The sequence below is a fragment of the Hypanus sabinus genome, chromosome 13 (assembly GCF_030144855.1).
Source record: "Hypanus sabinus isolate sHypSab1 chromosome 13, sHypSab1.hap1, whole genome shotgun sequence".
In the NCBI taxonomy this organism is placed as follows: Eukaryota; Metazoa; Chordata; class Chondrichthyes; order Myliobatiformes; family Dasyatidae; genus Hypanus; species Hypanus sabinus.
The window spans coordinates 11,015,506-11,041,662 of record NC_082718.1 but is presented as its reverse complement, the minus strand read 5'-3'; the positions used below and the strand labels follow the sequence as shown (position 1 = coordinate 11,041,662).

General features: G+C 40.5%; 1 protein-coding gene across 1 annotated transcript in view; it reads right to left on the bottom strand.

Annotated features, from left to right (window-relative positions):
* LOC132403627 (uncharacterized) overlaps positions 1 to 26,157 on the bottom strand; it is a 483,661-nt gene that overhangs the window by 12,344 nt on the left and 445,160 nt on the right. Inside the window, exon 14 of the mRNA XM_059987094.1 lies at positions 18,385 to 18,497. Within this exon, the coding sequence (XP_059843077.1) occupies positions 18,385 to 18,497 (113 nt within the window). The remainder of the gene's footprint in view (positions 1 to 18,384; positions 18,498 to 26,157) is intronic.

Genomic DNA, 26,157 nt, shown 5'->3' with positions numbered 1-26,157 from the left:
AGTCCTAAACACCATGGAGTGAGGTTACTCGTACACGAGTCGACCAATGAATTGGCACCTTCTAGGAGTGGTCACAGTATTCTCATACTACTCTGGTTGATGGAATGCAGGTGTAGGAATTATTGGAACCTGGGAATAGATTGGGAACTAAACGAGGTGTTAAAGGCCCAATTCCTAACTAAGACAGCCAGGTGCCAGAAGGGACCATGACACATGTGGAGAACAAATGCCAACAAGGTTAACATGTGAAGTAGGTAGGTTACCAGAGCAGATTCTGGGGATAAAGTACACATGATTCAGAAAAGACTGGGTTGATTAGGGATGGTCAGAATGGCTTTTTTTCCAGGAGATTATGTTGCACAAATTTGTTCTGACCCAGGCTGTCTGTAAGATTCCAACACACCACTATTATCTAATTCATTCATCTCCTGTTTACACATCCTGCGGGGTGGAAACACAATTCTGTTTCAGTACATTCTTCAGCACCAGCATGTTTGTGTATCACTCATATTGTTCTGAAGATGCATCTGTTGTCTTCCACTATCATACCTCACATTTTTAAACTTCATCTTTTGTTGTGATATTGTTGTTGAAACTGGAATTGTCCTGAAACACATATTTGCTTGAAGGTGGTGTTGGTGGAGATCTTGATGCATCATTGTCTCTTTTGGAAACCTGAGGGAATTTAATTAAGGGGAAGCACTTTGAAGATGCACTGGGGTCACATAGAGGTCAGAATTGTGACGTCCAGCTGTTCCCATCCAGAGAGTCTTCACTGAGGAATTGAGTTTACTGCAGACTGGCAGCTGTATTTATTGAGATCCCCCCACATTGTAATAAAGATAGTCTGTACATTCTGATCACCCACAATCCTATGATGTGTAATATTCAGGATGTTCCCCACTTTGTGCACAATGAAGGTTCGCTTTTAAATCCTGAAATTTTGAAACCATCGTGAGAATGAGACTGGAGAAATAGGTTCTCATTATTCACCCCTCTCAGAACCCTGGATCTTGCCAAAGGCATCACCTGCAGATGTTTATGTCTGTGTACCAGTGAGTTTATTTTCCTCAATATCTCCAATGGACAATTCCCTCACTCCACAAATGCATCAGGTAAATCGATGCCAAACAGACTCCAAGGCAAGCATTTCCTGTCTCAGATAAAGAGACCAAAACCACATTCTGAACTCCAAATGAGGTCTTACTGTAACACTGTACAGTATCAGTGTTTTCTTTTGCTTTTGTTCTCCAAAGCCCTTACAATAATGGATAATGTACTGCTTGACTTCACAGTTGCTGTTTCATCTGCAGATTTACTTTCTCTATCAAGTGAACCATTGTACCAGGACCCATCCAGTAACTAATGTTTATTGGTATCTCAAAATCTGAAATGTCCTGTTTTGCTATTTCTCCCATCAAGCTGCACAACCTCTTATTTCACTACCGCACACTCCAAGTGTAGCATTTACGAGTCCATATTCAATGTAACCTAATTCAGGGAACTTTTCTGTGACTGTAACAATACTGATGGGTACAGGTGTACTGGGTTATGACATCAAAGGATTTGTTAAGTTAGCTGCATCCAGTATGGAGAAGCAATATTTGCTAAAGTCTGTTCCTTGAGAGTCTGTGGTCCAACACTCTTCATTCCTGCCATGTCGGTAGAATGCAGCTTCACATCCTTTTCTTTTCTAACGCTTTCTCTTTCCTTCCTCTCCATGCATCAGACTCTTTCCCTGTTTAATTTTACCCATTGCCTGCCAGTTTCTAGAGTTACTGTTCCCTATTTCTCTCCAACATGGATTCTGCATTTGATATGTGACCTGCACACCTCAATGATGTGTGCTCAGCCAATGATTGTGTGGTTAGGCACAACTCCAGCACCATCTATATGACATAAATACTGCTGACAGAATTTCAGATGGTGATGAGAAGGCATACAGGTTCAAGATCAAGCAGCTGCTTCAGTGGCTTCACAGTAACAGCCACACACTCATTGTTAGTATTGAATGAGTTTAGTATCCAAAGAATTGATTGTGAAAGGGTGAGAAGAGGGAACACACAGCAGTCCTCATCAGAAGTGGGATCAGAAGTGTGAGCAATTTCAAGTTCCTGGGTGTCAAAATCTCAAAATCTCTGAGAATATATCCTGGGCTCAGCAGATTCATACAGATACAAAGAAGACGCTATATTTCATTAGGAGTTTGAGAAGATTTGGTATGTCAGCAAAGACACTTACAAATTTCTGCTGATGTACTATTCTAACTGGCTGCAATATTGATTGGTATGGGGGCAGGGCAGGGCAGAGCACAGGATTAAACTGAGATGTAGAAAGCTATTCTCTCAGTCAGCTCCATGATCTCCCTGCATCCAGGAGCGGTACCTCAAAAAAGTTTCACCCACCATTATCTATTAATAGCTCTCAATGGCATGTACCTCAAATAGCCTCTGACAACTAAGTCCAGCTCCTGGCATTCACATTTGTTTTAGCTAATAAGTTTGTCAGAACCATTTCTACTGACAAGAGAAGGGACAAAGATAGGTTACTGGTGCCTTAAAACCAGTCACTTAGAGCTGAAGGGGCTCGACAGCTGTGGTTGGCAGCTCATCTAGGAGATGGAAAGCTCTGATTTCAAACTTCCACAGCCTTCTAGCAATACCCACTCATAGGGAAGGCTTTGGGAGTAACCCCCGGGGGAAAAATTCAGCATGGGAGTCCCCAAGGCAGTTCTACATTGAGTCAATGCTGACTGGTAACTCCTGCGACGTTGCCGGTATCAAACTGTATCGATCTCTGCATTTCCTTTGGGTTCATCAGATGCGTGGAGAGGGGGAGCTTGCTACATGGGCAACAGCTTGCTCTTCATATTGTACTGCCCAGGCTTGCATATCCAGACAGCTAGGATGCAGTATCCATAGTCAACAATGACCCACAGAGATCCTCATATGTATTTTGCTTAAAAATTTAACTTGAACTTTGAACTTCGGTGTAGACATGGTGATCCAAAGGGCCTGTTTCTTTGCTGTATGGGCTCAATACTGATGTTCTAGACCAGGCGTAGGGAACTTTTCTGTGATAGTGTGCTCAAATTGGCAATAATCTTCTAAAAAATTCATGTGATGTAGTAATTTTGAGCAGGGGTTATCATTGATTAATGAATTAGTCACAATAATTATGAACCTTTTAAGAAAAAAGGATGAGTCCTAAGCTTACTTGCACTGTTGTTGTGCTATTAATAAGTGTATAACAGAAATGAAGCATTTTAGAAAGTCTGTTCATTGCTAGGAAAATCCTCGTTCACATCATCCTCAACAGACTGATGCCAACAGTGTCAGAAGAGAACTTTCCCGAGTTGCAATGCAGCTTTTGTCCCGAGCGCAGCTTTGTCGACATGATCTTCGCAGTGAGACAGATACAGGTTGAAGTGCCTGGAACATTATACTCTGTCTGACGAAGGTGTTTGACGCGGTCAACAGAAACACACTGTGGATCATCCTTAGAAAGCTTGGCTGCCCGCAGAAATTCACTACACTCATCCATCTGCTCCACGATGGCATGACAGGAGAAGCGTTCTCAGATGGTTCCCCATCTGCGACGTTCAACATCTCAAATGGCATGAAGCAAGGGTGCATTCTAGCACCAGTGCTCTTCAACCTCTTCTTCACCCAAGTGCTGAAGCATGCTGTTAAGGACCTAGATCTGGGTATTTACATAAGATATTGCCTAGATGGATAGATGTTTGACCTGAGAGGCCTTGCTGCAAAGACCAAAACGTTGAGGAGGCTCATCACTGAAGCCCTGTTTGCTGATGACTGTGCCCTCATGGCCCACCAGGAGAACCACCTGCAGAAGATTGTCGACAAGTTCTCCACAGCCTCAAAACTGTTCGGCCCGACAATCAGCCTCTGTAAGACAGAAGTCCTCCTACAACCTGCACCAAACAGTCACCCTCTGCAGCCATGCATCACCATTGACGGCACTGACCTGAAGAATGTGGAGAGCTTCGAGTATCTAGGAAGCCCCATCTCTAGTGACGGATCTCTTGACAAAGAGAACATAGCATGGATCTAAAAAGCCAGCCAGGCACTTGGGAAACTTTGTGTCAAAGTTCTGGAGCACAAGGACATTCAGCTTTCAACCAAGCTCAAGGTGTACAAGGCTGTGGTCCTCACCTCCCTCCTGTATGGCTGCGAAATCTGGACCCCGTACCACAGGCACATCAAACAGCTGGAGCAGTTTCACGTGCGCTCTCTGTGGTCAATCATGAGGATTCGATAGCAGGACCGAATCACCAACCAGGAAGACGTTGGCAGAGCCAACAGCACAAGCACTGAGGCAAGGATCCTCCAGGCCGAGCTACGCTGGACTGGCCATGTAGTCCGCATGGGTGAAACAAGAATCCCTAGGCAGCTGCTCTGCAGTGAGCTGGAGCATGGCAGTCGCAACCAGGGCCACCCCAAAAAAAGATTCAAAGACAATTTGAAATCGTATGTTAAATGGGCAGACCTCCAGCCTTGACAGTTTGAGGAATCCGCAGCCAACAGGGCTGCGTGGCGCGCCCTGACCAGAAAAGCTGCATCTAACTTTGAGGATGACCGAAATCAGCACCTGGCAGCAGCATGAGACCAACACCACAAAGCTGTGCATGCACCTGTTCTAACAACCGCCATTTCATGTCCAACCTGCAACCGCACGCCTTTGGCCTCCAAAGCCACATGCGTATCCACAGGTGACCACACAATGTTTAGTCTTCCTCGGACCCCAAGAGACAACCACCAAACCACTGATGTGCACACAAGGTCAATGAGAACTTTATCTAATGTCATGTGTTTCACAAACATCTCGCTGGCACCAAGCCGGTATAAAATGCTTTCTGGGAAAATGTTGAACTGCTCTTGAGTTTTAAAAAATCTTTTGCTGCTTCATTTGGCAGTAAAAATAATCATTATGTATCTTTTTATTTTGGGTGTGTTTCAAACCTTGCAGGCAGGTTAGCTAGAGCTATTCAGGAGTGGTTAAACTAATTTGGCAGGGCGATGGGAACCAGAGTGATACTGCTGAGGATGGGATAGTTGGTTTACAAATAGAGGAAGCGCGTAGTGAGACTGAAAGCAAGGAGAGGTTGATAATAAGACAAAATTGCAGCCAATGGGATGAGCTGCAATGTAAGGGGGGAACAAAATCAAAAAGAGTGATGAATACAGGAATAAAGGTATTTGAATGCATGCAGTATAAGAAACAAGGTAGCGCAGTTACAGATTGGCATGTATGACGTTGTGGGCATCACTGAACTGTGGCTGAAAGAAGATTATAGCAGAGAGCTTAACATCCCAGGATACACATAGTGTCGAAAGGACAGACAGGTAGGTAGAGGGGATGACATGGCTCTGTTGCTAAAAAATGAAATCAAAACCTTAGAACGACATTCTACATCTGTCTGGAAGCTGTAGAATCTTTCTGGGTAGAGGCAAGAAATTACAGGGGTAAAAAGATCCTGATGGATATATACAGACCCCCGAACAGTAGCAAAGCTGTGGTCTACAAATTACACCAAGAGATAGAAACTGCATGTCAAGTGGGTAATGTTACAACAGTCTTCAGGGATTTCAAACTGAAAATAGATTGCAAAAATCAGGTTGGTGCTGGATCTTAAAAGGGGCAATTTGTAGAATGTCTACAAGATGGCCTGTGACTAGTGGTGTGCCATAGGGATCAGTGCTGGATCTTTCATAATTTGTCATCTGCAACAATGATCCGGATGATAATACGGTCAACTGGATCAGAAAATTTGGGGATAACACCAAGATTGAGGGTGTGGTGGACAGTGAGGAAGGCTATGATGGCTTGTAGAGGTTTCTGCATTAGCTAGAAAAAAATTGGCTGAAAGATGGCAGATGGAATGTAATGCAGACTAGTGCGAGGTTTTGCACTGTGGTAGGACCATCCAGGTAGGTCCTACACTGTGAATAGTAGGGCATTGAGGAGTGTGGTAGAACATAGGAATCTGGGAATACCGGTCCATAATTCATTGAAAGTGGTGTCACAGTAGATAGGGTTGTAAAGAAAGCTTTTCAGTACAGGAGATGGGATGTTATGTTGCAGTTGTATAAGAACTTGGTAAAGCCTAATTTGAGGTATAGTGTGCAGCTTTGGTCACCCACCTACAGGAAAAATGTGAAGAATGTTGGAACAGTACAGCAAAAATTTACAAGAATGTTGCCGGGTCTGGACGACCTGGAATTGTAAAGAAAGATTGAACAGATTAGGACTGAATTCCCGAGAAAGTAAAGGACTGAGAGGAAATTTGAAAGAGGCATACAAAATTATGAGGTGTATAAATTGGGTTAACGCAAGCAGGCTTTTACCCCGGAGGCTGGATGAGAATATAACCCCAAATAATAGGTTAAGGTGAAAGGTGCAAAGTTTAAGTGGAACATGAGGAGAAACATTTTCACTCAGAGGGTCATTAGAGTGTGGAATGAGTTCCAGCACCAGTGGTGCATGCGAGTCCGCTTTCAATGTATAAGAAAAGTTTGGATAGATACATGGATGGTAGGGGTATGGAGGGCTGTAGTCCTGGTGCAAGTAGATGGGAGTAGACAGTTTGAAAGGTGTCAGCATAGGCCAAAAGGCCTGTTTCTGTGCTTTACTTCTTTATGACTCTACGATACACACCAATTCCCCTTGACTATCCTGCTTGTTATTTCTTCAAAGAATTCCAACAGATTTGTCAGGTAAGATTTTCCCTTAAGGAAACAATGCTGACTACAACCTATTTTATCATGTGTCTCCAAGTACCCCAAAGCCACACACTTAACTATAAAATCTTCCCAACCACTGAGGTCAGACTAATGGGCCTACAATTTCCTTTCTTCTTCCCCTCTCCCTTCTTAGGGAGTGAAGTAACATTTGCAATTTTCCAGTCCAGCTTTGTGGAACGCTGGAAAATGATGCCGGAGAGGTAATAATGAGGGGGAATGAAAGAGAAACAAATTAAATAAGTATTTTACATCAGTCTTCACTGTAGAAGACACTAGCAGTATGTCAGACATTCAAGAGTGTCAGAGGGCAGAAGTGAGTAAAGTTGACATTACTGGGAAACTGAAAGGTCTGAAGGTAGATAAGTCACTTGGACTATATAGTCTACTTGGCAGGGTTCTGAAAGGAGTGGCTGAAGAGATTGTGAAGGCAATAGTAATGATCGTTCAAAAGTCACTAATTTAGAAAACATACAACACAATACAGGCCCTTCAGCCCACAAAGCTGGACTGGAAAATTTCAAATGTTACTTCCCTCCTCAAGAAGGGAGAGTGGAAGAAGAAAGGAAATTGTAGGCCTCAGTAGTCAGACAAAAGTCTGACCTCAGTGGTTGGGAAGATTTTAGAGCTGATTGTTAAGGGTGTGGTTTGGGGGTACTTGGAGGCACATGATAAAATAGGTCGTAGTCAGCGTTGTTTCCTTATGGGAAAATCTTACCTGACAAATCTGTTGGAATTCTTTGAAGAAATAATAGACAATAGGTGCAGGAGTAGGCCGTTTGGCCCTTTGAGCCAGCACCGCCACAATCAGTACCCCGTTCCTGCCTTCTCCCCATATCCCTTGACTCTGCTATCTTTAAGAGCTCTAACTAACTCTTTCTTGAAAGCATCCAGAGAATTGGCCTCCACTGCCTTCTGAGGCAGAGCATTCCATAGATCCACAACTCTCTGGGTAAAAAAGTTCTTCCTCAACTCTGTTCTAAATGGCCTACCCCTTATTCTTAGAATGTGGCCTCTGGTTCTGGACTCCCCCAACATCAGGAACATGTTTCCTGCCTCTAGCTTGTTCAATCCCTTAATAATCTTATATGTTTCAATCAAATCCCCTCTCATCCTTCTAAATTCCAGTGTATATAAGCCCAGTTGCTCCAACCTTTCAACATATGGCTGTCCCGCCATCCTGGGAATCAACCTCGTGAACTTATGCTGTACTCCTTCAATAGCAAGAATGTTCTTCCTCAAATTTGGACACCAAAACTGAACACAATACTCCAGGTGGGGTCTCACCAGGGCCCTGTACAACTGCAGAAGGACCTCTTTGCCCCCATACTCAACTCCCCTTATAATGAAGGCCAACATGCCATTAGCTTTCTTCACTGCCTGCTGTACTTCCCATGCTTACTTTCAGTGACTGATATAACAAGCAGGATAGTCAAGGGGAATTGGTGGAAGTCATAGAGTCATAAAGAAGTAAAGCACAAAAACAGGCCTTTTGGCCCATGCCGACACCATTAAAACTGTCTACTCCCATCTACTTGCACCGGGACTACAGTCCTCCATACCCCTACCATCCATGTATCTATCCAAACTTTTCTTATACATTGAAAGCGGACTCGCATGCACCACTGGTGCTGGAACTCATTCCACACTCTCAGGACCCTCTGAGTAAAAATGTTTCTCCTCATGTTCCACTTAAACTTTGTGCCTTTTGCCTTTAACCTATTATCTTGGGTTATAGTCTGATCCAACTTCCAGGGAAAAAGCCTGCTTGCATTAACCCAACTTATACACCTCATAATTTTGTATGCCTCTTTCACATCTCCTCTCAGTCCTTTACATTCTAGGGAATACAGTCCCAATCTGTTCAGTCTTTCCTTATAACTCCAGGTCCTCTAGACCCGGCAATGTTCTTGTAAATTTTTGCTGTACTCTTCCAACATTCTTCACATTTTTCCTGTAGGGGGGTGACCAAAGCTGCACACTATACCTCGAATTAGGCCTCGCCAAGTTCTTATATAACTGCAACATAACATCCCATCTCCTGAACTCAAAAGCTTTCTTTACAACCCTATCTACTGAGACACCACTTTCAATGAATTATGGACCGATATTCCCAGATTCCTTTTGTTCTACCTGATGCACCATCGATAACTCACTCTGAGACATAAAGACGAGATATCAGCTTTTATTGACTGGAAGAAGGAACAAGCAGTGGTTGACCACCATACTACATCCTGGAGACTGAGAGGCCGGGCTCAGGCCTCAATCACCTTTATACAGGGGTCTGTGGGAGGAGCCACAGGAGCAGTCAGCAGGGGGCGTGTCCAGACAGGGATATGTAGTTCACCACACTACCACACTCCTCAATGCCCTACCATTCACAGTGTAGGACCTACCCTGGATGGTCATGCCACAGTGCAAAACCTCGCACTGGTCTGCATTAAATTCCATCTGCCATTTTTCAGCCTATTTTTTTCTAGCTAATGCAGAAACCTCTACAAGCCATCATAGCCTTGCTCACTGTCCACTACACCCCCAATTTTGGTGTTAACCACAAATTTTCTGAACCAGTTGACCACAGTATCATCCAGATCATTGATGTAGATGATAAATTACAGAAGATCCAGCACTGATCCCTAAGGCACATCACTAGTCACAGGCCTCCAGACAGAGAGGATGTGACAGTCTGTGACAGGATGTGTACTTGGATTTTCAGAAGGCCTTTGACAAGGTGTCATACAGAAGGCTGCTTAACAAGAGCCCACGCTATTACAGGAAAGATCCTAGCATGGATAGAGCATTAGCTGATTGGCATGAGGTAAAGAATAAAAGGAACCTTTTCTGGCTAGCTGCCAGAGACTAGTGGTGTTCCATAGGAGCCTGTGTTGGGAATGCTTCTTTGTATGTTATACTTCAATATGTCTTTGTATGTCAATGGTTTTGGATGATAGAATTGACAGCTTTGTGGCAAAATTTGTGGATGATATGAAGACACGTGGAGGGGCAGGTAGTGTTGAAGAAACAAAGAAGCTACTGAAGGACTTAAACAGATTAGGAGAATGGGTAAAGAAGTGGCAGATAGAATACCGCATCGGGAAGTATATGGTCATGCACTTCGTTATAAGAAATAAAAGAGTAGACTATCTTCTAACTGGAGAAAGAATCAAAAATCTGAGATACAAAAGGACTTAGGAGTCCTCGTGCAGGATTCCCTAAAGTTTAATTTGCAGGTTGACTCTGTGGTGAGGAAGGCAAATGTGATGTTAGCATTCATTCTGAGAGGATGAAAATATAGAGGCAAGTATGTAATATTGAGGCCTTAGAAGGCTCTGGTGAGGAGTCACTTGGAGTACTGTGAAAGGTTTTGTGTCCCTTATCTAAGAAAGGATGTGCTGACGTTGAAGAGGGTTCAAAGGAAGTTAACGCAAATGATTCCAGGATGAAAATGCTTATCGTATGAGGAGCATTTAATGGCTCTGAGCCTGTACTCATTGGAATTCAGCAAAATGAGGGGGGATTTTGTTGAAACCAATTGAATGTTGCAAGGCCTCAATAGGGTGGCTTTACAGAAGATGTTTGCTGTGGTGGTAGAATCGAAGACCAGAGCACAGAGCCTCAGAATTGAGGGATGTCCATTTAGAATGGAGATTGGGAGGAATTTCTTTAGCCAGAGAGTGGTGAATCTGTGGAACTTGTTTCCACAGGTGGCTGTGGTGACCAAGTCATTGGGTGTATTTAAGGCAGAAATTAATAGGTTCTTGATTAGTCAGGGCACTAATGGGGAGTTTATGGGGTTTATGGGGAGAAGGCAGGAGATTAGGGCTGAGAGGAAAATGGATCAGCCATGATGAAATAGCAGAACAGATTGCTGGCCCAAATAGCCTAATTCTGCTCCTATATCTTATGGTTTTACGTTCTTGTGGTCTAAAAAATCAAGGAGTCACCCTATATGCTGTGTGCCAACAAATCTTCTCACATGCCATCTTGAACACCTGTGCCATAGTTTCACTATCCATTTGTTTGTCTCTGGCTAAACTACTTTAGAGTATTTTAATGTGAAACACATCTTAAAAGAGAAGTTGCATCTCCAATGTCATGTGCTGCTTACACTGCAATTATGGTCAAACTTTCACAAAACATTTCTTTATGACGAAATGCCTGATGAGCTTAATACCCCATCTATCTTCATCTCTCTGAATCTGCTACTTTAATAAAAGATTATGTTTGGACAGGTTAGTAACGGGACTGTAAATTTTTAATGTTAATTAGTAATTTGTTTATTACTATCACATGTACTGAGATATAATGAAAAACAGGTGTTATGTATGCCATCCGTACAGATCAATGCACACATATGTACAAGGTAGTACACAGAACAAAGAACAATGCAGCACAGGAAGGCCCTTCAGCCCACGATGTTGTGCTATGTTCTGCTAAATCAATTACACCAGTAAACAAATGGCCAACTAATCTCTCCTGCAGACACAATGCCCATATCCTTCCATTTATCCTCATATCCAAGTGCTAATCTGTAAAGTCCTGAAGATATCTGCCTCTACCACAACCCCAGGCAATACATTCCAGGACCCACCACTCTCTGTAAAACAACTGGCTCTCTCATCTCCTTTGAAATTACCCCATCTTACGTTAAATGCATGCCTTCTGGTATTAGACATTTCACCCTTGGGAGAAGATACAGTTTGTCATCTATCATAATCATATTAACCTCTAACAGACCTCCCCTCAGCCTCTGCCACTTCAGAGAAAACAACCCAAGTTTGTCCAAACTTTCATTATAGCACAAGTCCTCTAATCCAAATAGCATTCTGGTAAACCTCCTCTGCACCCTCTCCAACATCTTGACAACCTTCCTATAGTGGAGCAATCTGAAGTGCATGCTACACTCCAGATTCAGCTAACTAGAGTCTTAGAAAAATGCAACAGAACTTCCTGAATTTTGAATTCAAAGCTTTGACTAATACAGGTGGGCATGCCATATGCCTTCTTAACTACCCAGTCAAATTGTGTAGCAGCTTTCAGGGAGCTATGAACTCGGAGCCCAAAATTCCTGTTCATCAACACTGTTAAGTTTCTTGCCCTAACAGTGTGCTGTCTCATCACAGTTTATCAACCAAGGTGCAATATTTCATATTTGGCCAGGTTAAGCTCCCTCTGCCATTTTGCTGGCCATATCTGCAACTGATCTATATCCTTTATATTCTTTGCCAGTCATCTACACTATTCATAACACCACCAATCTTCCTTTCATTTGCAAATCTACTAAACATCTACATTTCCATCCATGTTATTTGTATATGTCACAAACAGCAGAGGTCATAGTACAGATCCCTACAGACCACCACCAATCTCAACTAAAATAAGGCCCTTTGACCTCTACCCTCTCTCTTCTATGGGCAAGCCAGTTCTGAATCCAAATAGCCAATTTGCCATAGATCCTATGCATCTTCATCTTTCGAATGAGCCTCCCATGACAGATTTTGTCAAATGCTTTACTAAAATCTATGTAGCCAACATCCACAGCTCTATCTTCATCAATCACCCTCATCACCTTGTTGAAAAACTCAATCAAGTTGCCCTGCACAAAGGTGCATAAATCCTCCCTCAAATTTCTCTCCAGTAACTTCTCTACCACTGACATTAGACTTACTGACCAGTCTATAGCTTCCAGGATTATCCTGATTTCCTTCTTGAATAATGGAACAAAAGAATACAACAGAAAATGGAATGAAGAATCCAGTAAAGTTGAATTCACTCCTAGATTTACTGCATGCTACTTTTCAGTTGTTCCTCGTTTAGTGATCGTAGATTCCCATAGATACTTCACTGGACCTTGAACCTTGGCAGCAAGGGAATTTCTAGAAATTTCCACCTTTCCTTTGGCCACTAGAGAGTGGGCATCAGGACAGGATTACTTTATGAATCTCCAAACAAAAAAAGCACAGCAGACAGAGAAGATTTCACAGTCTTTCTTTATTCTGCATATGTTCAGTTTTGGACTAATATCCCTCAACGTTGCAAGTATATAGGCATCTGATCAATACGTATCTCGTATTTTATCTTCACATTCTTCCTTTCAACTGGGTCACTTCTAAATTGTTGTAATTTTCCCTTTTTTTACTTCTTTTTCTGTTGGACTTGTCTTCTTTGTTTACTTTTAGCAACTATTTTTCTGATTTTGCTTTGTTTCTCTTTCCTCTCCAGATCCGCTGAAGTCATGGAGTCAACCACTGTCAGTGTACCACACAAAATGGCAGCCTTCCCTGTCCATTGGGGACAGAAATTAGAATGGGTCAATTTGGAGGTATACTCCATTTAATCTTGCTACGGTCATAGAGAATGTCAAAAGTCAGCTTTGCAAAGGGTAACGAGGTCAGAGATCCTTGGCCTTTAGTTGCACTGACTTAAAATCATTGCAAAATGACATTGAAACCCTCTGCAGCAGAGAATTTTTTTCCTTATCCATTTCAGAATGACTACAGACTTGTACAGTTCAGAATAGCAAAGATGTTAAAATAAACACTGAATGTCAGGAAACTGAGATAGAAGTGAAAATACTCGAAATACACTGCAAAACCTGTGAGGACTTCCAAAAGAAGTAACAGGATCATGGTTTGGGGTGGACTAAAATTTAAGAACTCAAATAGAGACACAAATTATAGAACAATACAGGGCTATGAAGGAGGGAAGGGTTAGATTGACCTCCAAGTAGGTTATAAAGTCTTGTACTGTGTTGTAGTGTTTTATGTCCTATGTTCTAAGAGGTGATTAATTAAATCATAGCTGTATTTCTATGAACTAAGATCAAGACCAGAGCATGGATTCTGATACACCTCTGGTTATAAATAGCAAATTTGCCACATGAACAGTTGTTTTTCCAACTCGACGAATTCCTGAGTTCAGGAACACCTGTTACAGTCCTGCCTATCAAAACATGAAGAAACTCATCTGGAACTTGAAGTTCTACATGGCATAACTAGATGATTAATTTCTTGTCATTTACAGAAAAGTCATAGTAAATGACATTAGCTGCACACCGCCCCTGCTGATGTCAATTCCTTACATTGTATATTAATTACCAAAATTCTACAGAATCAATTAAAGGTAACTTCAAAAGGTGATGCTTCAAAAAGGCTGCATCTGTCATTAAGGATCCCCATCACCCTCTTCACATTGCTATTATCAAGGAAAAGCTACAGGAACCTGAAGACACACACTCAATGTTTTAGAAACAACTTCTTCCCCATCACCATCAGATTTCTGAATGGGCAATGAACCGACCCATGAATATGACCTCATTATTTTTGCTATTTGCACTACATATTAAATTATATATATATATGTGTGTGTGTGTGTGTGTGTGTGTGGGTGTGTGTATCATAGCGTAATTTATAGTATTTTATGTATTGCACTCTCCTATTGCCACAAAGCAACAAATTTCATTATGTCTGTTAGTGATAATAAAGTTGGTCTGGTTCCAATTCTGTAATTTCATAGTAAGTTAAATGTCACAGTAATTGGGATGTTGATGTCAAATGAGTTATAGATGGGGATTTATATATACTTTATATATATACAGTATGCCAAGAACCTAGGAGGATCAAAGGAAGCAAATTAGTTCTTCCAGTGACAAGACAATGAGTTCATGGTTGTGAAGGACAGATGTAGGCTTAGTATTAGAAACACAGAGAACTGATCTAGGTGTTAGAAAGAATACTGCCAATCACTAGGATTAATTTAAGACATAGGAGCAGAATGCGATTACTTGGCTCATTGAGTCTGCTCCACCATTCCATCATGGCTAATTTATTATCCCTCTCAATCCTCTTCTTCTGCCTTTTCTGCATAATCTTACCTCTACCACCATGCCTGACAAGGCATTCCACACACTCACCACTCTGTAAAAAAAAACTACATCTGACACCTCCCTTACATGTTGAGGGAAAAAAAGCTCCTCCTTCAAACCCATTAGATGTAACTTTGTGATGACAGCTTTCACACTTCACCTTCTCTTTGTCTATTATTTTCTCATTTCTTTATTTTTAATAATATTAATAGCTTTATTTAGAGAGCACTTTTCACAATGACAATGTCGTTCAGAGTACTTTACAATACAAAAATACAAACATAAAAATAAAATATGAAATAAAAATAAACATGAAAATAAAGGACAAAAAATGTTAGTTAAAAGCAAGGCTAAGTAAAGAGGTTTTGAGGTGGTGTTTAAAAGTGTCAACCGAGTTTGCATCACTTATAATTTTAGGTACTGAGTTCAACAGTTTAGGAGCATAGTTCACATAGGCTGACCAGCCAATTACTTTTTGAGGAGATTGTTTAAATTGAGACTATGCACTTGTAATGCTACTGTAATGTTGCAATTTCCTTTGGGATCAATAAAGTATTTATCTATCTATTTATTACCTACCATCTTCTATCCTACCCACTCCCCTAATCTGGCAATATTTTCTCTTCTCCTTCACTTCTGATGCAGTTCTTGACTGTGCCTGGACTAGAGAGATTGGCAGATGAAGACTTGAGAGTTTGAGCAGGATTATAAAGTGAAAATCATTCTATGATGTGCAAGAGACCAACGTAGAGAGGCTAGTATGGAAACAATATGTCCACTCATCATGGTTTTGTTTGAAAGTTTTTGCAGCAGCGTTCTGAATGAGTTAGGGGAATGATGCAAGACACAGCTCTTATTTGTCATTTGTCGCAATGTCTCTGGTGTATTTCCAGCATTTGGCTGCTTTTAATTCAAAATCCCATCTCACTGCACAAAATAATGTATCCACAGTTACTTGAAACAACAGCATTTGAAGCTGAACACAAGAGAATACTAGAAATCCAGAGCAATACACAGAAAATGCTGCCTGGTCTGTTGAATTCTTCCTTCATTTTGTGTGTGTTGCTCAGCATTCAAAGCATGTTGCTTGATAAAATTAGACAATTACATACAGTAAAGTGAAAATTGCTTAGTCACATATCAATAAAGCTTCAGCCAGGCAAATTAAATACTTACAATACAGATGTTGTAAAATTGAAATGTTGCTACTTTATATAATTAACACTTTCTGTACTTTAATAAAATATTTTATGGAGATATATGGAGCAATTTAAGGTGGACTGTTATATGGGAGGCAGGGTTTAAGGGTCGGCACAACATTGTGGGCCGAAGGGCCTGTATCGTTCTATGTCTTATTTTTGTGTACAAAGGTACAAATGCTCTGATGTATAGTAAATAAGATTTTTTTTTACTATATAACATGGTGCATTAAAGTAATATATATTGTACACATATACATATATAAAAGGTAATACATATATTGCACATGGTAAATAAAATATATATGTTCATATAAATGAGATAGAATGTGTAAAATGGCAAATTTACATAATATTGGGAAGGTACACAAGTGAGTGTGTTGCACATAAGGACATTCATTAGTTCCAATGACTGAACATGACTGAGTTATCACAACCATGCAAATCATATTTCATCCTTAGAACAAAGTAGCATCTTATCTAATTCATCGTAATCGGTGCAAGTTCAGCTAGTATCTTCAATTATTTCTTCTGTTCATCGAGGTGTAAAATAATCACAGTTAGTGACCAGAAGTTTCATTATTCCAGCTACCGGTATCCTACACTGCTGGGTCAGGTGTAGGTAGCACTACTGTTGGGTACCAAAGCTCCCTTTGATCCACCACAATCTTACTCCACACCGTGCACCTACTTCTGGTGCTCCTCCACTTTGCCTTTCTTCCACGTTCCACTGTCCTCTCCTATCAGATTCCTTGTTCTTCCACCCTTTACCTTGTCCACTTATCACTTCACAAACACAAGGGATTCTACAGATGCTGGAAATCCAGAGTAACACACACACACACAAATACTGGAGGAACTCAGCAGGTCAAGCAGCATCTATGAAAAGGAATAAACTGTTGGCATTATGAGCCAGTCCTGATGAAAAATCTCAGACCAAAATGTCGACCACCTTTCATATGCCATCTGCTTAATTCATCCCCCACTCACCTTGCTTCTCCTCTCCCCACCTTCTTAATTTCATTTGTTCCCCCATCCTTTCCAATCCTAATGAAGGGTTCTGGCCCAAGACATTGACAGCTTATTCCCTTCCATAGCTGCTGCCTGACCTGATGAGTCCCTACAACATTTTTTGTGTTTTGCTCCGGTTTTCCAGCATCAGCAGAATCTCTTTTGCTTACGATATCAGATGGTTAAGAGCACGGAATGTGCACTGAGTTTACAAGGTTGCTCGAACTTTACTATTCAATATAAGTCAGGCTTGCAGTTATCATTATCTGTACATGTCCAATACAGACAATGGGTTGTGCGGAAGTTGCAACCTTATATATTAATCAATATTTCTAAGCCTTTTCTGGTATGTTAATTAATTTCAAACTGATCCTTGCTGACATTTCAGTGAGATTTCAGACCATGCTTAAAATTCCCCTTGCCTGAAGCTATGTATTCACACCTCTTGATATCCCTCCCTATCAAAGGCTCCCACAAGAGAGTGTGGAAATCTGTATCTCTCTCTGATAGTTCAAAAGACCAGGGGTTCAAACCTGAAAAAAGATAAAATAATAATCAAATATGGGCATGTATCAAGCACACAGAAATCCATAATGTAACAAAATACTTGATTGTCAAATTTATAAAAGATTATTCACCTGCTGTGTTCTGGATCCAGGCAATTCCATTTTCTTAAAATCAGCCAATATTATTTTAAAAAGCTTTAGTTCAGTAACTCTGAAAAATCACTTCATCTTCAGTTATAAAATAGGACATCAATGTCAAGATCAGAGTTTATTAGCAAGCCCTTGGAATTTCATTAACTGAATGCTTTACTGGGCTATTTCACTGGGTAGTTAATTGTCAAACGCATTGGACTCAAATGTACATCACATTTCTCCGCAGCTATTTGTTAGTTTCGTGCCTATCATTACTGACAATAGATATTCAAGATTTATTTCAATTAACTATGGTTGAGTTACTTAATAGTTATGGCAGAATTTGAGGTCATGTCATTTGATTAGTCCAGTCTGTAGTTTTTCAAAGTCAAAGTCAGGCTTATTGTTATGGGCACAAGTATAGGTAGAGTACACACAGGTGCAAAGAAAAACTTACTTAAAGCTGCATCACAGACACATAGCATCAGAAAAGCAGCATTCACATGAAAAATAACTTGGAATTAGAATGAAGACTCTGCTGTGGTTTTGACTAGACTCTCATAAATCATATCTCTAGCATACCTCATCCTTCCAACAACATTGCTACAGATTCCCCAACTCATCCATTTAATAATTCTATAGTCCCCCCCCCCAATATATTAATTGCGATGAAAGAGGATTGGGAGAGGTCTAGAGGGAGAGAGGGTGTAAAGAACGCGAGGGACGCATCACTCATCTCTCATTTACTGTAAGTGAATGATCATCTCTCACTTACTCGAAGCACCTGATACTTGCAACATCATGATTGTTGGTAGAGCAACACTAAAGTTAAACAATGTGCATATTCATTTCCATGAAATGTATTTTCTACACTAATATTTTAAACCCTTTTTTGACTGTTGTGCAATTACTTGATTTAGCCATTGATTTTGGACTCTGTAGATAAGTTGGCATCCGAATCTTTCTGCAGTCCTTTCTCTTAGACAAAGAGGCAAACGATTCTTTCTTTGTAGTTGGCAGAGTTCTGAAATTTAATAAGACATTGTGTGAGGCTTCTAAAACACAGACCAGCAGAATTCCTTCAAGGAATGTTGCTGTTTGAAACAAATTTAATACAATCGACACTTTGAAAATATTGTAATTGTGATAGGGATGCAAATCTGAAAACCCAGCGCACATCAAAAATAGCCTTTTTGTCACAACCTGGGCACTTCTACATGTGGTGAAGCAGTTAGTACAACGGTACTATTAATGAACCTTTGTCAACAGAACTAGGCTGGGAAAGTCACTACGCAACTCGTAATTAATCGGAGTTCACACTTTATTGTCTCTGCACAAAAAACAACGTAACTATGTTGACCCCTGGCGAACAACTTAGAACATGAATTCTACTGTTCCCTCTGTAATAATACTCACTCAGACAACTTTTCCAATTTATAACACTGAAATAGAGGATCTCCGTTGGCTAGACAATTGATCCTTCCTTCTCTCAGCCCCTGGCATTGGGGTTCTTCTTTGCGATCACTTTTGTATTCATTACTTTTCAATTCAATTATAGCATTCCATGCCATTGGCTGTAGGCCATGTGTCTGACCTTTAACACCAGGCCAGAATCCATTTATTTACCAGCATGTGACAATTGGGAATTCATAGTTATTTGTTCTCAGTCAGCAATGAGCTCAAATCACTCCAGGCAGGCATCAACTCCAATATTCATAGACCTACATGTTATATCCAACCAAAGAGCAGCTCACAAAAACTTTTTTATTTGGAAATGATCTCTGGTCCCAAAAATTACTGGAAGCATCATTGTGTCTTCTTTAAAACACTGAAAGCAAAGCAACTCCATCTCATAAAATGGAGAACATAAAACAGTTCCACAAAATGGCAGCTTTCATCTCCAAGCACATGACAGTAACAAAGACAATTAATCCATTTGCTTCCACTGTCCTTAACACATTCGAGTTCTACATTTCCTTCCATATTTCAAATCCGCCATGGCCAAAACAATAGCACTATGACCTGGGTTCAATTCCCACCATTGTCTCTAATGAGTTTATATGTTCTCCCCTTACTACCCTGGCTTTCTTCCAAGTGCTCTGGTTTCTTCCCATATTCCAAAGATTTACGGGTTAGTAGGTGAATTGGTGACATGGGTGTAATTGGGCAGCGCAGGCTCTTTGGGCTGGAAGGGCCCGTTACTGAACAGTATCTCTAAATAAAAAAAGATAAATATACTAAGAATATCAAAATAGAATATAACCTCAATTATCTACTGTCAATATTCACAAATTTCACAAATACTGACTTTGATCCTCTACTCTCAGTCAACAAGTACGAACTCTTTTATGGACTTAATGCTTCATTGATAAACACAAGAGATTCTGCAGATGCTGTAAATCCAGAGATACAGAAAATACTCAGCAGGTCAGGCAGCATCAGTAGAGAGGAATATAAAAGGTCGACCTTTCAATGCCAGACCTTTCATCAGACTTGTCCTAGATGCTGCCTGACCTGTTGAGTTCCCCCATTTTTTGTGGGTGTGCTACCCTTTGTTTATTTTCTGTTAATAGACATGATGTTCGACTTGTCTGTTTTTACCCAGTATCTGTCTGGTAATTATGATCCTCTTGTGCCTATTTTATTCTCGAGTAATGAAAAAGGATTTACTTTGAAGCAGAGATAATTGCACAAATTTCCTCTTTCCTCAGTTGATTGCATCCAATATTCTTCTGAATCAGGGGTTCCCAACCTGGGGTCCCCGGATTCCCTGGTTAATGGTAATTGTCCATGGTATAAAAAAAGTTTGGAATCCCTCTTCTAAGCTAAGTGCAGTTTCATGAAATAATATGTTTCAGGATAACTATGCCACATCTGATGGTTAACGTCATCATTCCCAACCATCCGCAATCCCCACCAACCCACCAACTCCCACAGTGTGAAAGGGAACTCAAGCACTATGTTTTATGCCAGTAGAAAGCAGACAAAAGCTACAGATGCTGAAAATCTGAAATTCTAAAATGCCAATAGTGAATTTTGAGAGAGAAAAAACAAATTAGACAGCACTTGTGGAGAGAGAAACAAAGTAAACACTTCAGATCAATGACTATTTGATAGAAGGACCTTTGAAGCAAGACCCGCTCTGCTCCTGCAGGTTTTAATTGACCTGCTGAGTAATTCCAACATTTTGTATTTTTGTTTAAAGTTTAAATTTACTAACTAAATCAAATAAGTAAAGAGAAAACAGTGAGATTACCTCCATGACTACCTCAGAAATTTTGCATAGTTCATCTAAACTATGAAATCCTAAGGGTCTTTCAAGAGGCTCCTGGATAGGTACATAGAGCTTAGAAAAACAGAGGGCTGTGGATAACCTGAGGTAATTTCTAAAGTAAGTACAGATTTGTGGGCTGTAGGGCCTGTATTGTGCTGTAGGTTTTCTTTGTTTCTATGTTTAAACCAGAATAACTGATCTAGTAATACTTCAATACAATACAAAATACTTTCTGGTCTTCCAGTTGAAGTTTCTTTTGAAGTACAGCTTTGCCTTATAAGGTCTAAATCCCTAAATACACCTCAATTTAACACAGAAGATATTAGGGTCAAAATAAGCTTTTATCTTTTAATAGCCAGTTTTACCCTTTGCCATCCAACAGCTAATTCACTGATCACTCCTGGTAAACATTTTCCCTGAAATATTTCCCCATCAGGTAAAAATGTAAAGCATTAATGTTTGATCAAACCAAAGTCACAAGGATGCTGGAAAAGATGGAAGATACAGAAAATTGTGCAGTCATTGGAAATCCAGACCAACAAAATACTGGTGGAACTCAGCAAGTCCAGCAGCATCTATGGAAAGAATAAACACTCGATGTTTAGGCCTGAGTGCCTGCGACACTAACAAAAAGAAAAACAGAGGCAAAATTAAAGGTGAGGAACTGTTCTGATATAGACAAAAAGAAAGTGAATTACGTAAAGTTGGAGAACTCGATATTGAAGCTGTATAAGGCAGCAAGATGGATCCTTGTTATAGCTGGGGGTGGTAATAGGGACAAGCTCCCTCTACCTATTAAATGCTCCCAATGCTGTGTGCCTCAAATACCCTCTGCAACCAAGTATAACTCCTGGCCTTCTACTAAGCCTGGCGGAACCGTTTCTACTGACAGGAGAAGCGGTAAAGGCAGGTTATTGGCACCTTAAAACAAGTCACTTTGGGCAGATGGGGCTCATCAGCTGTGGTTGGCAACTCATCTAGAAACACAGAAAACCTACAGCACAATACAGGCCCTTCGGCCCACAAAGTTGTGCCGAACATGTCTCTACCTTAGAAATTACTAGGCTTACCTATAGCCCTCTATTTTACTAAGCTCCATGTACCTATCTAAAAGTCTCTTAAAAGATCCTATCATATCCATCTCCACCACCTTTGCCAGCAGCCCATTCCACACACTCACCACTCTCTGAGTAAAAAAACTTACCCCTGACATCTCCTCTGTACCTACTCCCCAACACCTTAAACCTGTGTCCTCCTGTGGCAAGCATTCCAGCCCTGGGGAAAAGCCTCTGACTGTCCATACAATCAATGCCTCTCATCATCTTATACACCTCTACCAGGTCACCTCTCATCCTCCATTGCTCTGTCTAGGAGAAGGAAAACTCTGATCTCAAACCTCCGCTTACCCACTCATGGGGAAGGCTCCGGGAACATACCCCCAGTGAAAAATTGGGAGGGGGAGTCCCTAAGGCAGTCCTACATTTCTGACTGGCATCTCCTGTGACACTGCTGGTACCAAACAGTATTGGTCTTGAGCGTTCCTTTGGGTTCACCAAATGTTTGGAGAGGGGGAGCCTGCTACATGGGCAACAGCTTGCTTTCCATATTGTACTGCCCTGACTTGCAAATATAGACAGCTAGGATGCAATATCATGGTCAACGCTGACTGATGGAGGGCTCAGCATGGCGTTACAATGCCTAGAGTGAACATGGGGCGATCACAGAATTATTCAGCTAAAGAGTCATAGAGAGTGCAGTATTTTTTCCATAAGCTTAAATTGGGCCTTCTTGTTATTGTGTAGACGGGTTGGTCACAATGGAAGTGCAACAGGAAGCACTGGGTATCCTTTGGATTGAATGCAGTTGTTCTACAAAGTTCAAGCTAAATTTATTATTGAAATATATACAGTACCTATAAAAAGTATTCAGTCTCTTGGAAGTTTTCATGTTTTATTGTTTTACAACATTGAATCATAGTGGATGTAATTGGTTTTTTGACATTGATCAACAGAAAAAGACTCTCTTGTGTCAAAGTGAAAACAGATCTCTCCAAAATGATCTAAATGAATTACAAATACAAATGATTACAGCCTTGAGTCTGTGGAAATAGTTCTTTAACAGCTCTGTATATCTGGACACTGCAATTATTCCCCATTCTTCTTTACAAAACTGCTCAAGCTCTGTCAGATTGCATGGGGATCATGAGTGAACAACCTAGTCCAAATTCTCAGTTGGATTAAGGTCTGGACTCTGACTTGGCCACTCTGGATATTAACTGTTGTTTTAAGCCATTCCTGTGTAGCTTTGGCTTTATGCTTAGGGTCATTGTCTTGCAGGAAAACATATCTTCTCTGAAGTCTCAGTTCTCTTGCAGACTGCATCAAGTTTTCCTCCAGGATCTACCTGTATTTTGCTACATTCATTTTACCATCTATCTTCACAAGCCTTAAGGGCCTTCTGCAGTGAAGAATCCCCATATCATGATGCAGCCACATCCATGCTTCACGGTAGGGATGGTATGTTTTTGATGATGTGCAGTGTTTATGTTACACTAAACAGCATTTAGTCTGATGGCCAAAAAGCTCTATTTTGTTTTCACTGGATCACAGAACCTAGCTTCTAGCTGACTTTAGATTCTCCCGTGTGCCTTCTGGCAAACTCTAGCTGAGAGTTCACGTGAGTTTTTCTCAATAGTGGCTTTCTATTTGCCACTCTTCCATAAAGCTGTGATTTGTGACTCATCTGGGTAACAGTTGTTGTATGTGCAGTCTCTCCCATCTCAGCCACTGAAACTTGTAACTCCATCAGAGTTGTCTTAGGTCTCTTGGTGGCCTCCTTCACTAGTCCTCTTCTTGCATGGTCACTCAGTTTTTGAGATTTGCAGCTGTGCCATATTCTTTACATTTCTCGATGATTAACTTCACTGTACTTCAAGGGATATTTAGTGACTTGGAAATTTCCTTGCATCCATCTCCTGACTTGTGATTTTCAATAACCTTTTCATGTGGTTGCTTGAAGTGTTCTTTTGTCTTCATGGTGTAGTTTTTGCCAGGATACTGACTCACCAGCAGTTGGACCTTCCAGATACTGGTGTATTTTTACTACAATCAATTGAAGCAACTTGACTGCACATAGATCTCCAAAAACAGATCTCTATTTAACTAATTATCTGACTTCTGAAACCAATTGGCCGCACCACTGATGATTTGGTGTGTCATATTAAAGAGGGTGAATACTTATGCAATCAATTATCTTGTGTTTTACATTTGTAAATAATTTAGATCACTTTGTTCAGATTTGTTTTCACTTTGGCATGAAAGAGTCTTTTCTTCTGCTGATCAGTGTCAAAAAAGCCAAATTAAATCCACTATAATTCCATGTTGTAAAATAATAATACATGAAAACTTCCAAGGGGTGAATATTTTTATAGGCACTATATGTATCACTATTTACTCCCTTGAGATTCATTTTCCTACAGGCATTCAGAGTAAAATAGAGAAATGCAACAGTATCAATGAAAAACTACACACAAAGACTAACAAAAAAGCGATGTTCATAAAAAGACAAACTATGCAAATAAAATATACATAAATAACTAATATCTACTTATTTAGAGATACAGTTTGGAACAGGTCCTTGCACCCAGAGAGCCCAGGAACATGCTGATTTAACTCAAGCGTAACCACAGGAAAATTAAAATGACCACTAACCTCCTGAGCAGTACATCTTTGGAATGTCAGAAGAAACTGGAGTACCCAGAGGAAACCCACATCCTCTATGACGGACGTACAGAGTGTCAGAATTGAACTCCAAACCCCAGTGCCCTGAGCTGAAATAGTGTCCGGCTACTTGCTACGTTACTGTGGTGCCTGCAAGCATTCAGGACATCATTTGTTTTTTTTTTAGTTGGAAACACTCAGAATTTAGCACAGACTCAAATCAATGAGAAATTGTACTGAGAACATGAGTTGTTGAGTCCTTGAAAGTGAGTCCATAGATTGTGGAATTACTTCATTGCTGAGGTGAGTGAAGTTATCCATGCTGGTTCAGGAGCCTATAGGTTGAAGTGTAATAAATGATCACCCAGAATGTGTTTGGTTTCTCCACTGTAAAGGAGACCACAACCCTCAGACCTGCAACATTACCTCTCTCCCACTTTCCAAGAATTGCACCTGACCTGCTGAGTACAATATTTATGTTTTTGCTTCATTTGTTAGAAGAGAAGTGAAACAGTTTAGGAACTGTCTATTGCGTTTGGGCCAGCACAGTAGTGTACGAGGTGGCATGGTAGTGTAACGCTACTACAGCACCAAGCACCTGGGTTCAATTCCCACTGCTGTCTGTAAGAGGTTTGTATGTTCTCTCTGTGATCATGTGGCTTTCTTCCAGATGCTCCTTTTCCCTCCTACATTCCAAAGACATAAGGTTTAGTAAGGTAATTGGTCACAAAGTTGTAACTGTGTAGCATGGGCCTGTTGGGCTGGAAGGGCCTGTTACTGTCTGTATCTCTAAATAAAATTTAAGATGTTAGAGGGTAATATAGATCATCAGGGACTAGTCTCCACACACTGATATATCCACTCCTTCAGTGTTTTGATCCCATTGAAGTCAATAGAAACAGCCTTCAGCTGTAACTGAACTATGAATAGCTGTGTGAAAATGAAGACGAATAGTTTTAAGCACAGGAGGTCAAACACAGTATGGTGAGTAAGGAAAGAATCAATAATTGTCAAAACTTGAAGCAATACATAAGTGCCTCAGATGCACAGACAATTTTAAACACTTTGTAGTTCCACTAGGTTTTGGACAAAGAATACGGTGCAGACTTAATGGGCTGAATGGCCTAGTTCTGCTCCTATGTCTTATGGTCTAACAAATAAACAGAGGAACAACAATGTATACCTTCCAACTATAAATTAAAATCAAAAGAAGAACTGCAAATGCTGGAAATCTGAAATTAAAAAAAATACAGGAAAGTCTGGAACCTCTTGGCACTTCAGGCAGAAGTTTGATTTCAATAGTATTTTATTTGAGGTGGCCTGTAATGGATTGTGGTGCATGAATTTAAAAGTTTTACAATTCTAACATCACTTGGTCATCGAAAACATGATCCTAGCTCTGCAAGAAAAAAATAAATGTATCATTAAAATATCTTTATCCTAATTATTATTATTATTATTATACAGTGACTTATAAAGGTAAATGAATTCCTTAAAAAACAAGTATTTCAAATTCTACTTGTTATATACCACTTCTCAGAAAATTCTAACAAATGGTTATGGAGGACTATTATCTGGGTGTAGGTCAGTGGGATTAGGTAGAATAATAGTTTGGCACAGTCCAGGTAGGCCGAAGGGTCTTTTTCTCTGCTGTAGAGTTATTTGACTCCATGTCTATAATTATCGCAGCC